At 44.6% G+C, this 14,583-nt stretch overlaps 1 protein-coding gene across 7 annotated transcripts in view; it reads right to left on the minus strand.

The window, feature by feature from the left end:
• Positions 1-12,570, minus strand: part of LOC122407903 (protein couch potato) — an 80,553-nt gene extending 67,983 nt beyond the window's left edge. For 4 of the 7 annotated variants that reach the window (XR_006260311.1, XM_043414400.1, XM_043414384.1 and 1 more), the window contains exon 1: positions 10,510-12,569. Coding sequence is in view for 5 of the 7 variants with exons in the window: in XM_043414400.1 (XP_043270335.1) it covers positions 10,510-10,572 (63 nt within the window). In the remaining 2 variants the exon portion in view is untranslated. Of the gene's footprint in view, positions 1-10,509 lie in introns of all 7 variants that reach the window. The other 3 variants (XM_043414422.1, XM_043414395.1, XR_006260317.1) reach the window with 2 other exon arrangements.
• Positions 12,571-14,583: the final 2,013 nt, after the last annotated feature.

A 14,583-nucleotide genomic window follows, 5' to 3' on the forward strand; every position in this document is an offset into this window, starting at 1 on the left:
CGTTAGCGTTGTCTGCGACTCGGTAATTAGATTCTGCTCTCAGAAGCGAAGACTCGAAAAGAGGTTCTTCGGGACCTGCGGAAATGGCGCCGCACCGAACGCTTTTTCTTATCGTAAAACAATGAAAGTATTTAAAAGAAGATTGCAGGTTATTTGACACTGGTCGACGCTCCTCTCTTTCCTCAATTTCGAGGCGTGTGCGCTTTCGTCTCGGGTTTTGGAAGAATGAACCGGTTTGGAGCAGCTGTTTAATCGTCATTCGGAATAATGTTTCGTGGGCATGAGCGTACGAAAGTGAGAAAAGTGCATTGCCGTTATTAGAACAAAGCTCGAGCACTGCTGTGAGGAAACAGTTGCTGTTTCAACAGATGGACTAAATCCTCGAGAAACACGACAGACGATGAATAGTCTCGGGTCTGTTACGCGGTGCTGAAACTCGTGCCACGAAATTCTTTTCATCGTCCACTTGCTAATGATTATTCGGTGGTTTCAGCAACGTGCAAACAGAGTAAGAAACTCAACCTTCTCGGTTTCAATGGTTTTAAACTTACTCGCGTCCAATCGCGAACTCGATCCGAATATTTGGACTCTCAATTTTTTCGGTTTGCTCAAATTTTAAGGTAGATCATGCTCGGAGAATCGTATTTTATGGATGGCTAAATTGGATCGATATTTACTCCTTAATTAAAGACAAAATCACTCTAAATTAATGTCGGAGTTAGTAATTCGAAATTTTGAATACATTCTTTCAAGTTATTTTTTGGCTAATGAAATTACAAGCCATTAATTAATCGGGGATCCAACCCCAAATTTTATTCGTCCTTCGCTAAAATACTATTGTTTTTTATGTAAAAAATCGCTCTAGAGAGCGCAAAGGAAAACACGAAGGGAAATGGACGAAGAAAAAAGTGTTAATAAAAAGACAGAAGGCTGTGACAGCAATGAGCCAAGCCAGGAAGAAACAAAATACGAGTGCTCATTACCAATTTCGTTCAATCTTTAACCTGATAAATTTTCATTACGGGTAAGACGATAGTCTCAAATTCTTTCCCAGACCTTCATTGTTGAGAATTTTTTAAAAAACATATCTAATCGGAAAAATGATTTATTTATGGCTGAAATCTCGGTTGGAGCGCGCTCTCCATAAGTTGTGTGTTAAATATCTAAATTTTATCGATTATTTATTCTTGTAACTAGTCGATGACGAGTCCAAAAATTTTGCACGCGTTTTCCTGTGCTCTTTACCTATCAAATAAAAAAATATCACGTTTTTATCTAATAGCGAGGTGTCTGCGATGAGTCAACCTTAAAATTTCATATGCTAGTCATTCGGCTACCCATATGAACTCTGTAAATTTCAAGACTTCCTTAAAAAAATCGTTTCGTGCATGAACTAGCTTAAAGGAACTGTCGAGTGACGAATGAAAATTGAGAAATTTTCAATTATTTCTGCTGGATCAATTAAAAAGTAGTGGCTGATCAGACCTCGAATTCCCCATTCGATTTAACTGATAGAAAATTTAATCAGCACCCAAACGATGAAAACACTGTCAACAATAACGCTTGCAACAAAATAGCACTCGAAAATTTTAGGCAAAGAAAAAAAAATAAAAAAAATGTGCGTTCACCTCGCATATTCCAGCTGTCTACGTGCCTGTCATAATGTGTGGTCGAGTAGTGCGTGAGATATTTAAGCGCGTGGCTGACTCTATACGTATTCAGGAGTATCGATCGTCAGCGACGTGGACGGCGACGTCGATGTGGGACTACCGCTTCGCGCGCTCTATTCGCTCTGCTGGCTCGGTCCTCCACTTCATCCTCTTTTAGTCATGTTCGTCGACGTCGCTCGTCGAGCCGAGGAGCCATTGAAGAGAGAGTTGGCCCCACGAGAAAGGCCCGGAGGTTAATATTCCTCGCGTAGGTTCGCGACTCTTCGAGTATATGAAAAAAACGAGGAGGACCGCAAAAAAGCGACTTTTTTGCAAGACTTTATGAGTGAGCTGCCGGGAGGCGAAGAACGAAAGTGCGCTTTATATTGACACACAAACGGAAGAGGATGCGATCAGTCGAATAAAAGGAAAAATCTCTCGAAACACTTGACAGCACGGAGTTTTATTATGACCCGAAATATAAATGCACGATATATTTTAATAGACTGGTTGAGAAAAAACATTAACCGCGGTGAAATATTCGCTCGAATCGTACCTCCAGTTCGAGACAGCTCCGAATTTATCTCAACAAATTTTCATGAAAAAAAGTTTAAAAAAATGAAAAAGCTTAAGCGCGTGCATAAAAATATTTATAAAAAAATACATAAATTTCCAGACTAGAAATCACTGATTTTTGAAATTTACATCTCGTCGATTCCGAAATTGTGAAATTCGTAATCGGAAACACAAGAAATCGATTTCCAAAGGAAATCGAGCCATGGGATTAGTGAGTGAGCAGCCCCTCGGCCTATTCAGGCTCGGTTCGCAAATGATATTCGTTCCTCGACAGCGTTCAATAAATTGAAGAAAAAAAGATAAAATTTTTTCAAGGATAATTTTCAAGGTGTGTGTGTGTGTGTGTGTGTATGTGGGCACCGACCATCATTTCCCGCATCATATTTCATCACTTCTGTGTCACGTTCGTCAGTATTTTATCAGCTGTAAAAACATCTCGAATTCAATACGTATCTCGACTTCGTTGTTCAATTCTCACCGCGACGTTTCACAATCGTGTGTTTGGCAAAAATGGTGAAAATATGGTCGAAAATTTGATGTTTCGAAATATTCCAATTCCGAAAGAAAGTTGCGTTTCGTTTATTTGACATTGACAAAGCCTTCTCGGAGGGCATCGTTGGTGAAGGAGTAAAACTGCATTGAACGTCAAAAAAACGAATTTCCAAATATTCTGATCTATGCAGCTCAGTACCTCGGACATTTCACGATTAAATTTCCTCTTGCTAAGCGATATTGAATGTGGTTTATTTCGATCTCTATTACGAAATCAAAGTGCGGTAGTTGGACAGCATTTTGGCTCGTTTTCTGAGCCAAACTGAAAAACTGTGGACGATTTTTCATCGATTTTCATTCCTATCGGTTAAACAAATTTGTGTAAACTTCGAAAATGCAGTTCTGAAGAAAGTCATCGAATTTTTTCAAATTATATTTTCCCTCAATGTGGTTGTGCTCCGTGCTAATCCTTTGTCCAATTCATTCGTTCGCTGCGGAGCGCGCTTGAACGAGCACATAAATTTTCCACACACTGCGGCATAAAGTCGAAGACACTTTTAGGGATTTCATTCTAGTTGGACAAAAGCAGAAGCAGCCAGTCGAAATGCTCACGTTTCACAGTTAATTGCCCCCACTTCTTTCTCTTGTCTCCACCGAACCACCCGCTTTTTTCGCTCCCCCGCACCAACTATCCTCGACTGATACTTTCTATTTGTCAATAGGATTATCGATTGCTAGGATTCGTCAGGTCGAACGCTCGGTTCCGACACTATAATTAATGGTTCGCGCGACGACGAATTTAGCCCATTAATAAGTAAAACGACAATTTTGGACACGCAATTTCATGTAGTGGCGGAGCGACGATTATTATGCTTTCAATCCGTTGTGACTTATTTTTGTCCTCCGCAAAATAAATAGGTTCATCATTTTTTTCTCAAAAAGTCTGAGCTTTATGAAAAAAAATGGTGCAGAACGAAAAGTGTTTAGAATCATCAAAAGAAAACGGTGGTATTTTTTTCGGAATTTTTGAAATTTTTCAAAAAAATGTCAAAATTGAAAAATTCAAAGTGAGCTAGAAAATTTTTGAAAAAATCACACGTGTTATTTGGATGATTCCAAACACCTCTTGTTCCGTTAAATTTTTTCGTTAAACTCATGCTTTTCGAGAAAAAAAATGATGAAAATTTACTTCGTGCTGATTTGCAAAAACCGACATTTTGGAAAACTGGGAGGGAAAAAAGAGTTCGTTTCTGGAAAGGTCAGACATTAAGGACACCTTCGATAGTGATAGTATAGTTATTCGAGTGCAGAAACAATAACGGAAATCGATTTGAAAGTAAAAAAACGTCGAAAATTCTCAACTTTTTAATTAAAAACGTAAAAATAATGAAAATCTTGATTTAATTTTACAAAATAAATGCCAGATTCTGGAAGAGCACCCTCGAAAACTCCCAATATAAGATACTGAAGAATTTTTCTTTTGTTCCTCAGTGAAAACTGTGTACTTGAAATCGCGTGTCCAAAATTGTCGTTTTGCGCCTTAATGGGTCAAACCTCGCACGATGGAATGTGGACGGTGGGAAAGGCTTGGGTATCTGCTAAAAATTTATGTCTCCGATTCTAATAAACTATTGAAAAAGTCTCTTTTAGCTCCCACGATGTGAGGATGGCGAATTATTGACATTTTTTAAATTCAGAGTTCGTGAAAGTCGCGTCCAATAATGTTTATCTTTATTCAGCGAAGAAAAAACTCCAGTTTTCAAATGTCTCAATAGAAAAACCAAAGCTTTATTGATTCGCGAAGAATCTTGAGGAATAAACACACGGGAAATGCTCCGCTCGAGCCCTCATAAATTTATTCAAAGGGGTATTTTATTGGATGAAAGCAAGGAGCCAATTTTAAAAAGTAAATGTAGCGTCCCGTGCTTTTTCAAGCACCAGCTGGTTGAGGGGTATCAAGCTTGCAAGCTCACGGCGCGTGAGCTCCGGTTCAAGCCTCCGTGGCCCATGAACCATGATCATTTAATACGCCTCGAATGTATTAAGCCTCAAAAACAGTTTCGTTTCTTTCTGAGAGGATCTTCATGATTATTTTTATTATTATTCATGATAATTAATCACAATTTTTAAAACGATTATACTGCCAATATTTATACCGTCGTGGACATGAAAATAGTTTCGAAAAGTGCAGAAAAATATGGAAATCGATTTGCGAGATTCACGAGTATATTTGAGCAACTGCAAACGTCGACGTTCCGCGCGAATGTTTTTCATTAAAACGTGCCATTTCCAAGTGCGTCGTATTGCCGAAGATAAATAAGAAAAATTTGAACGATCAATTCTATTACGAAGAGGCACGTTCGTTCCTTCTGATTTTTTCATATTCACTAAATTTCTCTGCACAACAGACTGAACGCGACGGACCGTAGCACTTTGATTGGAAGCAACTGAAGCAGCTCTATCGGCATTAGAAAAGATGAAAGAAAATAATCAACTTTCGTCGCGGTCACAGTAAAAAATGCAGGATTTTCTCTCGGATTTTGTAATGTTCATCAGAATTTTCAATTCGTTCCGGATAAGCTGGCTCCGGTAGCGGCTTTCCCGTTCAGTTGCTGTGCAGGAGCATTCTCTAATAGCTGGCTTCACGTCCATGCAATTTATTTGTGGTTTTCTGAATGAAAAATGTAATGAATATGCGGGAGCAAAAAAGTGAATTTGTGTATTCAGCTCAATCTCGGTTTCGACAAAATATTATCAGTTTTCGTTTTATTCTCGTAATCCAATCTCGTTCATGCTACTCCGTGTTACAAATTCCGTTGCACGACTCGAATGTCCCGAACCCGAATCGGTTTTGAAATATTTTGCATCTGAAAAAACGAGCTCCAACGTAACAGTTTCACCGGGATGTTTTCGCAGCGTAGTATCGAAACCTGTATTTTCATTAATCAATTGAGAAGCGCGTGTTGATTTGGCCACGCCACTTTTCGTTCGTTTTCGTCTTCGCGTTGCTTCATTTTGCTCTTTAATCCACAATCTTGCTCTCCGTACTCTCGTTTTTTTCTGAACGTTTTTTATCGCTCTTTCTGTAACTCGGGCTTTCCCTTGGCGTCAGAAAAAAAATCAATAACAAGCATAGTCAGAGAAAATGGTGTGATGTTCTAGGTGCGTGCGTGTGCAAGTGTGTCCGTGCGGAAGGTGTGGAGCTCGTGTTACAAGCGCACTCCATTCGCCAGACGCGGAGTGAGAAATAAGGAGCGAATTTCTCACGTCCTCGTATACAGCTGTACAAATGTCATCGAGTTCATTTTCCGAACTCAGCGTGACCAAAAAAAGGAGTTCGAGATGCTAATTCTGTCGGAAGGTTTGATGGATAATATTTTTTCATCGTCGCGAGTTATTCTGGGTGGAAAATGAACGGATTCTTCGTTATTGAAATTTTACGGATTTGGATCACGTGGATGGAGTGAGAAAAAACGTTGCACACAATCGTGGGGTCGTTGTCAGATGACGCTGACGTTTGCGGTGTTGAAGTCCAACGAATTTAAGGTAGTTCATGCACGGAACGATTTTCTTAAGAAAGTTTTGAAATTTACAATGAGTTTAAATGGGCAGTCGACTGACACGCGTATCAAATTTTAAACGCTTCGTGTCTTACTGGCTATTTAGATAAACGTTTTTAAATATATGAAGAAAAATCCACAGCGTTACAGGGACGCAAAAAATCGTTCACCTTTCCATATAACGATTGTCTTACTAGAAATAAAAATATATTACGTTAAATATTGAACGAAATTGGTGAAATGAGCAATTGTAACTTCGCATTTGCTTATTTCGGCATTTTGTTACTTCTTGGCTTGGCCCATCCCTGTCACAGCCTTCTGTCTTTATATTAATACTTTTTTCTTGATCCTTTGTGTTTTCCCTTTGCGCTCTCTAAAGCGTTTTTTTTACATAAAAACTGTAGTATTTTACCCAGGGACGAATAAAATGTTGGGTTCTGTTAGCGATGGATACCCGATTAATTAATGGCTCGTAATTTCATTCGTCAAATAATAAGTTGAAAAAATTGATGAACAATTTTGAATTAATAACGTTGACTTTAATTTAGAGTGATTAAAAAATCGACCTGACTTGGACACCCATGAAATACGATCTTACGGACATAATCGACCTTGACGAAAAAAATATTTGTAATTGACTGATTTTTTATTTTACGAAATCATTGTTGTAGGTTGGAAAACTACGAATTGTAAATTCGGTAGGGAACAAAATTGGAGAATTACTGAAATATTTGGAGAGTGTTTTTAGATAAATTCGTTGGTCTCGAACGTTGCAAACTTCAACATCATATTGTCAGGGGGTCGTGTGTGAGGTGATCCTCGCGTTCATGAAGTATCGAACCAACAAGGGAGTTTTCGATCGAACCGCACATTAATTCTGACCGGGAAGACTGCAGTTGGATCAATGGACTGCGTTTCGACGTCACTATAGGCCGTTCCATCGGTCCTAATTGTGGGAAACTTGTCCGAGAACGCGATGAAAATGGATTGTTTTTTCGTGCGTTTCGAACGCCCGCGTGGAAGCCCAGAATCGTAATATAACGAGATCGCGCGAGTCGCCCGCGGATGGAATGATTCATTCTGCCGCAGACTAGATCCAAAGAGTGTAAAGTACGAGAAAAGAAATGCAATAAAACGAATTTCGTTTGAGCTCAGAGCAGCCTCGCGAAGAGACGTAGAAATTGGAGCGTTTCCCGTTCAATTTTACGAGTCCCAAGGAGGGCTCGACCTCAAAGAATGAAACTTTGGATATCACGAGTTTCTTTGAGGTAAAAACATCCAGAGGTATAATCTAAACGCTCGAGTTGTGTGCGGGATGTCTTGAAAAAGGCTCGAGTGCCATCAGAACCCAACAAGTCTCGTGCGGAGCTCGCTGACCCGCGCGCTCGAGCATGACGTCACCCGGAGCGCCCTCGTGCGGCTTAGAAGCGCATGAGGACACCGACCGATCGAATTCCCGCGCGCGAGAGTCTGCCATGTCCGTGCGTGCATCACTCGCCGTCTCTTTCTACTTCGCCCTCTTGCATGCGTAAGCGTGCGTGCTCATCTTCCGCTTTCCCCCCGGCCCCTCCTTGGGCCTTTACAGACTTTTCATGTTGCAATGCTCACCAACGATGTTGCTCTTCTGAGCCCGCATGCGCGCACGTGCCTTCAAGACTTTCATAGTTTCTTCGACTTCAACACCCCCACCGGCCTCGCCTGGCTCCTTTTTCTCCGCGACCCTCCCCCCGTGCCTGCCGGAACGATTCATCTTTTCTATTTTTCTTTTTTATGCTACACCACTCGTTCGCCTCTTGGGCACGATTGCCACGGGAATGCTGATTTCACGATTCCGTGTGATGTGCCTGCTACTCGGGCTCAAACGTGTTCGTGTCCATCGGTGTACACGAAGCAAGTAAATTGAGACGAATTCTGGCTGGCTTCAGAAAAGTCAGGATCGTCAATGAATGCGATTTTTCCGAGTGGCAACTGCGAAGGATTGTCGCACGGTTCTGGCCTTTTTGTCGACGGTTTTCGTACGTTTAAAGCGGGGCTGCGAGGCTCAGCGCTTTCGGGAACGAAATGGAACGTCAAATTCATTTTCGTTTCTCGAATTTATTGCGTATCGAAAAAGCTTTTTTTCCAGGGCTTACGAAAAGCTCGCTCGACTCGATGGCCAATGGCAGTCAAGCAAAAATCGTTCGGTGTTAACGGAAACGAATGTTTCAATGTTTTTTCGATTTATTTCGCATCGAGAAAATGGATTTTGTACAACTCTGCTCCAGGAAGCAGACAGAGCTCGGGAACCAGTCGTTGCGGCACGACGCTTTTTTATTTTGGAGCAAAGTTTATCGGTGGCGAAAACAAATGGAATTGGAGCTCGATAACGGGGAATCTTGGATTCGGAATAGCGCGCGAATCATCAAATAATTGATTCTATATTCACTCTCCCATAAATGGAAGCATTTGCATACGTTTCATATGCCGTTTCCTGGGGAGGTTTCACATTTGCATTTAATGTTCGACATTATGTTCATTTCTCCGAATAACCACGATCGGAGTACTCGAAAAAGCGAGTTTAGCATCGACTCGTGTGGTAAACTCGGAGCACCGCGATGCGCTGGAGCTCGCAATGAAAGTGATTCGTGTCATTAGACACCGAGTCGAACGATCGCCAGAAACAAGGATCGCGTCGTAACCCGAAAAAACAAGAGTTTCGTAACCGCGTAAAGTCGCACCGGGGACATTTCCAAAGGGGAAAAAATCGCTCGGAGCCCCTGCGAAATTGAATGAACGAGACACAAGTTGTGACGCTTTTTACGAGAAAGAGTTTTTTGTTTTACAGCCACTCGCGGGAGCCGCCGTGTCGTTTTTTTGTTGCTTCTCATGGAACTCGGAATAAAGGAGGTACGATGCCAGGTGGAAATAGTAATTGGATAACCCTATAAGGCGTGTGTGTATGCATGAAAAAACGTGTGTTGGTGGATCGTAGAGAGGAGCGCGGCGATGAGATTGGAGCGAGAGGGCAAGGGGTTGGCTGACGAGTGCGGGGTCGAAGGTTCAAGTGCGCGGGCGCGCCATCAGGAGAGCGTCGCACACGAGCCGCTTGCGCCATCAACCCCTCTCGAGTAATAAATACGCCACGACGAGAGATGTCGCTAGTTACGCGAACGCGATGGAGATGAATGTTGTGACAGTCGTAAAAAAAGGGGAAAAACAGCGCGGTTGAAATGCAGCAGCGAAGAGGGAGAACGGCGCTTGCACGGCTGGGAGAGGAGGGGGCTGCTCGAACAGTAGAAAAAGTCGTTTGAGATTGATGTTTGTCGGAGATTGTGATCGAAGTTACATTCGGTAAGGAGGCGGTAGGGAATTAGCATGTCGGAACTTTCGGGCTCTGACTGAAGAAATAACCGCGAGAGGCGAACGAGAACGAGGCTGAGGGAACAACGGTTATAGGAAAAGATAAGAAAAAGAGGAAAATTTAATGGTAAGTGAAGGAGCCGGGGAAGAAAGAGGAGAAGCGCGCCGAGAGAAGCGACGAGGAGGGAAGCAAAAGAGCTTGCGTGCACGCTCAACCGAAAGCATATGGCCGAAGCCCGTCTGGCGCCATAGGGGCGAGTGTACAGCGGAGGGTCGAACGAGGGTTATAAAGGGGAATGGGACGTGGGGGTGACGCTAAGGATCATGTGAAAGCGGAGGGTTGCTTAGCTCGTGGCTGGCTCAGAAACGTAACGTCGAATTTCTGTCGCCCTTCGCTCTTCTCTCCCACTCACGCCTTTCGCTCCTGTAATTTTTTAAACTACCGACGAACCCGCACGGAACCTCGCCTTATTCTTTCTTATTTCATTCTCCACAAAATCAACAGTTTCGCCAGTCCCAAATTTTCGAGTAACTTCAACGCTATTTTATCGTCCAGGGCCTCGGCAACAGTCGCTGAGCTTTCAAGGAAAATTGACCCCCCCAAAGGGGCTAGGGACTCGAGAAAACGAGCACTTGCGAGTAGTTCGTTAGTAGCTCCTGCTCGCGCGTCCTTCCGAGCAATCCGGGCCAGTCGAATGGAGAAAAAAAATGAGAAATTTCGGAGTCTCGCAGATGCAATACCGATACGGTTTTTCCGAGCAGTCGTCGCTCGAGGTCCGAATCTACTTGAAAAAGTTGCCCCCCAACGGTAAGTTCTGGGAAGCTCCTGTACCGAGAGTGTCCGCGGGTCCGTCGCGTCGAACGCGAGTTAAAAAAGAGGGAAAAATGCTTACCTCGTCCTCGCCGGTAGCTACCGTATTTACGGAGTCCATGCTCTGGGACAACGGTGCGTCCATGCCGCCGTGTATGCAGACGAGGTCGGTGGACGTTCCGGGATTACCGGAGGACGAAGACGACGTTGTTACGACGCCTGAGGATGTTGCGATACGAGCGGGTGGCGGGGATGAGTCCACCGTTTCCCGTCTCGGGCGTTTTAGGGCGGGCGGCGTTATGGTTGTACCGGCGAAGACGACGGGCGCCTCCACGACTTTATGAACTCCGAATTTTCTAAGCCCCCCCACTGTACTCCCGGGAGCTCCCCCCGCTTGGAGCCTTTGCCAAAAAAACGGATTCGCTCTGCTGCTGCCGCTGCTACGGCCGCTGCCTACTGTTCCCTTCGTTTTTCCGAGCGGATTTACTCTTACGTATTCAAAAAATTTCTTCAGCTTTGGGCTCCTTGCTCCGGCCAATTTATCACAATGTTTACCACAAGATTTATTTAATTTAACGAAACAAACGATTTTCGAAGGATGAACAAACAAAAGGCGGATTTCACCACGAAATTAACTCGCTCCTCGTATTTTCTCTTTCTTTTATTTTCCCTCGCTACAAGTGCTTCACGCTCATTAGCCGCGCTTTCCAGTACACATACAGCACCTGTCGCCACTGTAGTTATCTTTACGCGCTTCGACACACGCGGACATGCGCGCACACCAAAAGACACACGCGCGCCCGTACGGCGACACACACGCGCGCACACGAACGCCGAGGTAGAAAGAGAAAAGTGTTAAACAACTGGCCAGAAAGGCGGGTTACTCCGCGCCCGCGTGAGACCGTACGAGTCGAGGAGCGAGAGAGAAAGAGAGAAAGACACTGCACACCACGGGAGAGCAGGTGTTTCCGGCCGCGCACGCTTGCCGCCTTCTATTTTCGAAAGTAATCGATATAACGAGCGCGACCCGTGTAAAAAGGTAGAAGCGCGCGCCCTGACGTACTAAGCGCTCGACCGAATATCCCGCGAGCTTTGCCGAGCTTACAGCTTTACCGCTTTCAATCGGAGCTTGCGAGAGAGAGAGAGAAAGAATCGATGTTCGCCGGAACAGTGGTTACTATCCGTGATGAGTGACCGCTCGTGTCTTCGTCGATCGGATCTCTCCCAGAAACTCCGCCGGGGAGAAGAAAAGTAGATATTTTCTTCCAAGTTAACAAAAGTCCTGACGGCTTCGAGTTCCGTCGACGTATCGGGGCTCGAAAAAGCCTCTGAAAATCGTGCGGGACGATTTCGATGGGAATTCACCTCGCAGGGGACTCGACGATCTTTGCAATATCGCCGCGTACATCAATTTCGGAACTTTTTCAACGCCCTTTCGAAGCACTTTGTCGTCGAAATTTCCACCGACTTTGCTGCGGGCTCCGACGAGAGCCTTTCGAGTTAGTTTCTTGTTTCAGAGTCTCACCGAAGATGCGGCAAATCGGTGTGATTTTTTGCCTCCTAACGGACTCGAGCACCCCGGCGATTCGATTTGGAGTTTCAGCTGATTTGAGGACGGCGGCTACGTGAAACTACACTGTAAATATTCTGGAAACTCGAGGTGCTACTTCGTGCTGGCTTTGTTCGTTCCGTCGGTAAAATTATACGATTCGATCGTGATATTGCACAATATTAAAAAACCCACTTGCACTGCCACGAAATATTGTCCCCCCGAGTGATCAATCGCTGCCTTTCGTCCCTCCTGACGGCATAATCCTCGGTCTTTTCTCTCTCTCTCGCTCGCCGTTTCACCTGTTTAATATCGTCTCGGTCATTGGTTTAAATGCGAAATAAACTAAAAAAGCGTTCCTCCTTTCTGCCACCGCGCCCGTTCCAGATCAATCGATTGGTTCACTCATGAAAACGTTGCCCGGCGATGCTTAGTCTGCACGGAGTAAATCATCAGTGCGTTTCTCAGGTGCTCTTCGTACCTTTCGATTCAACAATTCCACTCGAAATATCCGCTCCGGAATGTGCTCGCTCGCTCCTTTGACTCCGAGTTTCGACAGCTCCCCGCGGCAGCTTTCTCTCTCCTCCTTCCTTCAGGCCTCCCCTCAAAGTGGCTAAATCAAACGGTAAATGAAATACTGACAAGTAAGGGAACAATAATGATATGTTACGTAAGCGCTGCGAAACGGCTAGTACGCAGGTTGCCGATAGACTGACGGCCAGCCCTCTCGCGCTCTCCCAACACAGACACACGACGCTTCGTCCCTACCGTTCTCCAACTTGTGACTCTCGGGGATTGAGGGAGTTTGCGCTCCCAGAGTGGGGGGTGAGGGCGTGCGAGTGCGCGAGTGCGGGCTTCCGCCCGCTCCCCGCGAACGTCGCGCACATGGACGCACGCACACGTGCACCGAGAGCCGCGCAGGCAGACACACTCGCACCCAACGTACGGGAGCTTCCGTGCGCTCCGTGGCTCTCTTAGATTGCCGGTGTGCCGGTGAAGGGAGCCACGCAGGTGAAACGACCAGCCAGCTCGACGGACACGGCCGAGGAAGGATCGAGGAACGAAAGAAACGAAAAGACACGTCTATAGAATCGTCGGAGGAGGAACACGACGTGAGCCAATGATAAAGGATGCTCCACAACCGCTGGAGGACGATCATCAACGCGAAATCGTCGATTGACTTTCGTTCGGCCTCGGCTCAAATGCACCGCGCTAATCCGAAACTCGCGCTTCGGGGAAGACGAAACTTATAAATTCCCATATTTTCAGCGACTACGGTACGCCAAAGGCTTCGAGCTCAGTGGCCAATTGTACTCGGAATGACTGATGAGAACGGGCGATCGTGAGTGAGATAATCGAGCGCGATAACAACGCTTTTAAGGGACAATTAAATTACAGGTGCTCATAAGTTTTATTGGATTTTTATATCGTCGCGTTTTGTTCTTTCGTTGCTGCATTACTTCGAAAAATGGAGCATTTCACACCTCGTTTAAGAATCCTATTGCTCATTTTGTTAGGATTGTACGAGAGCGAAAGCTTGTTACTCGATTCGACGTTAAAGTTTCAATGGATTTGGACGAATGCGGCACGAGGATGGATTCTGGATTGACAGAAAATTATTTATCGTACTCTTTACTCTTTTTTTTATTGGAAACTATTGTTTTAAGCGATTTGGATGGCGCTTTGGGCCCTTGTCATCGTCGTTTGGAGAAAATAGCAGGTTTTTTGAAGCTCGAGACGATCAGGATTTGTAACGGATTTTGAAGACTTTCCGCAGTGGTTGAAAAATGTTTTTTAATCGACTGTCAATCAAGATTTCGTCATTTTTCGTACACAGCAAAGCTCACTCGATGATTTTGAATTTTGTATCTAGGAAAATAATAGAGCGCGCATTTGGGATTTGCATAATCGAAATTTCAGGGGATTCTTCAACCGAAGCCAACCCTCCCTACGCACGAGAAAAAGGTCAATTAAATACCCCGAGGTCAGAAAACGAGAAAGCCTTTGGTCGAAGTTACAGGAATTTTAGTGCATATTCCACTAAAAATGCAAAGCTTTCCAGATGAAAGAGGAGAAAAATATCGGACAAATGATCGTCGAATTCTGCAACGCGATTGAGCGACCGGAAAAAGAATTGTTCGGTGTGCAATCACCCTCATTCCTGCTCAGATAGGGACACCCAACGGAAGAGAGAGCGAGAGAGAAACAGACGGCGGCAGGAGGGAGCTAGAAAGCGGTGGAGAATCGAGGAAAATGCAATAGTGGGGCATAAGGAATACGACGAGGCGCAACGGGGGCGAGTCCGGAGTGGGAGAATACGTCAGGTGCGCCGACGCCGAAGAAAACCACGACGGCGTCGATCCTCGACTTTAGGACTACAACCTTTTCCATATCTTTGTGCACAACTTCTTGCCATCCTTCACTCCATCATTTCTCCCTCTGTATTCAAGTCTGTGATGCTGACGTTGCATATAAATGGCTCGAGTCCCATCCGCGGATTTTTCCTTCTTACAACCGAGGAAATATCTCCGGGCGCAGATGAAGAGGGAGCATGATCCGAGCGATCTTCACCTTATTTATTTATTTATCCCATTTTTCTTCCTTGCA

Source organism: Venturia canescens, chromosome 1, assembly GCF_019457755.1.
Source record: "Venturia canescens isolate UGA chromosome 1, ASM1945775v1, whole genome shotgun sequence".
NCBI lineage: Eukaryota > Metazoa > Arthropoda > Insecta > Hymenoptera > Ichneumonidae > Venturia > Venturia canescens.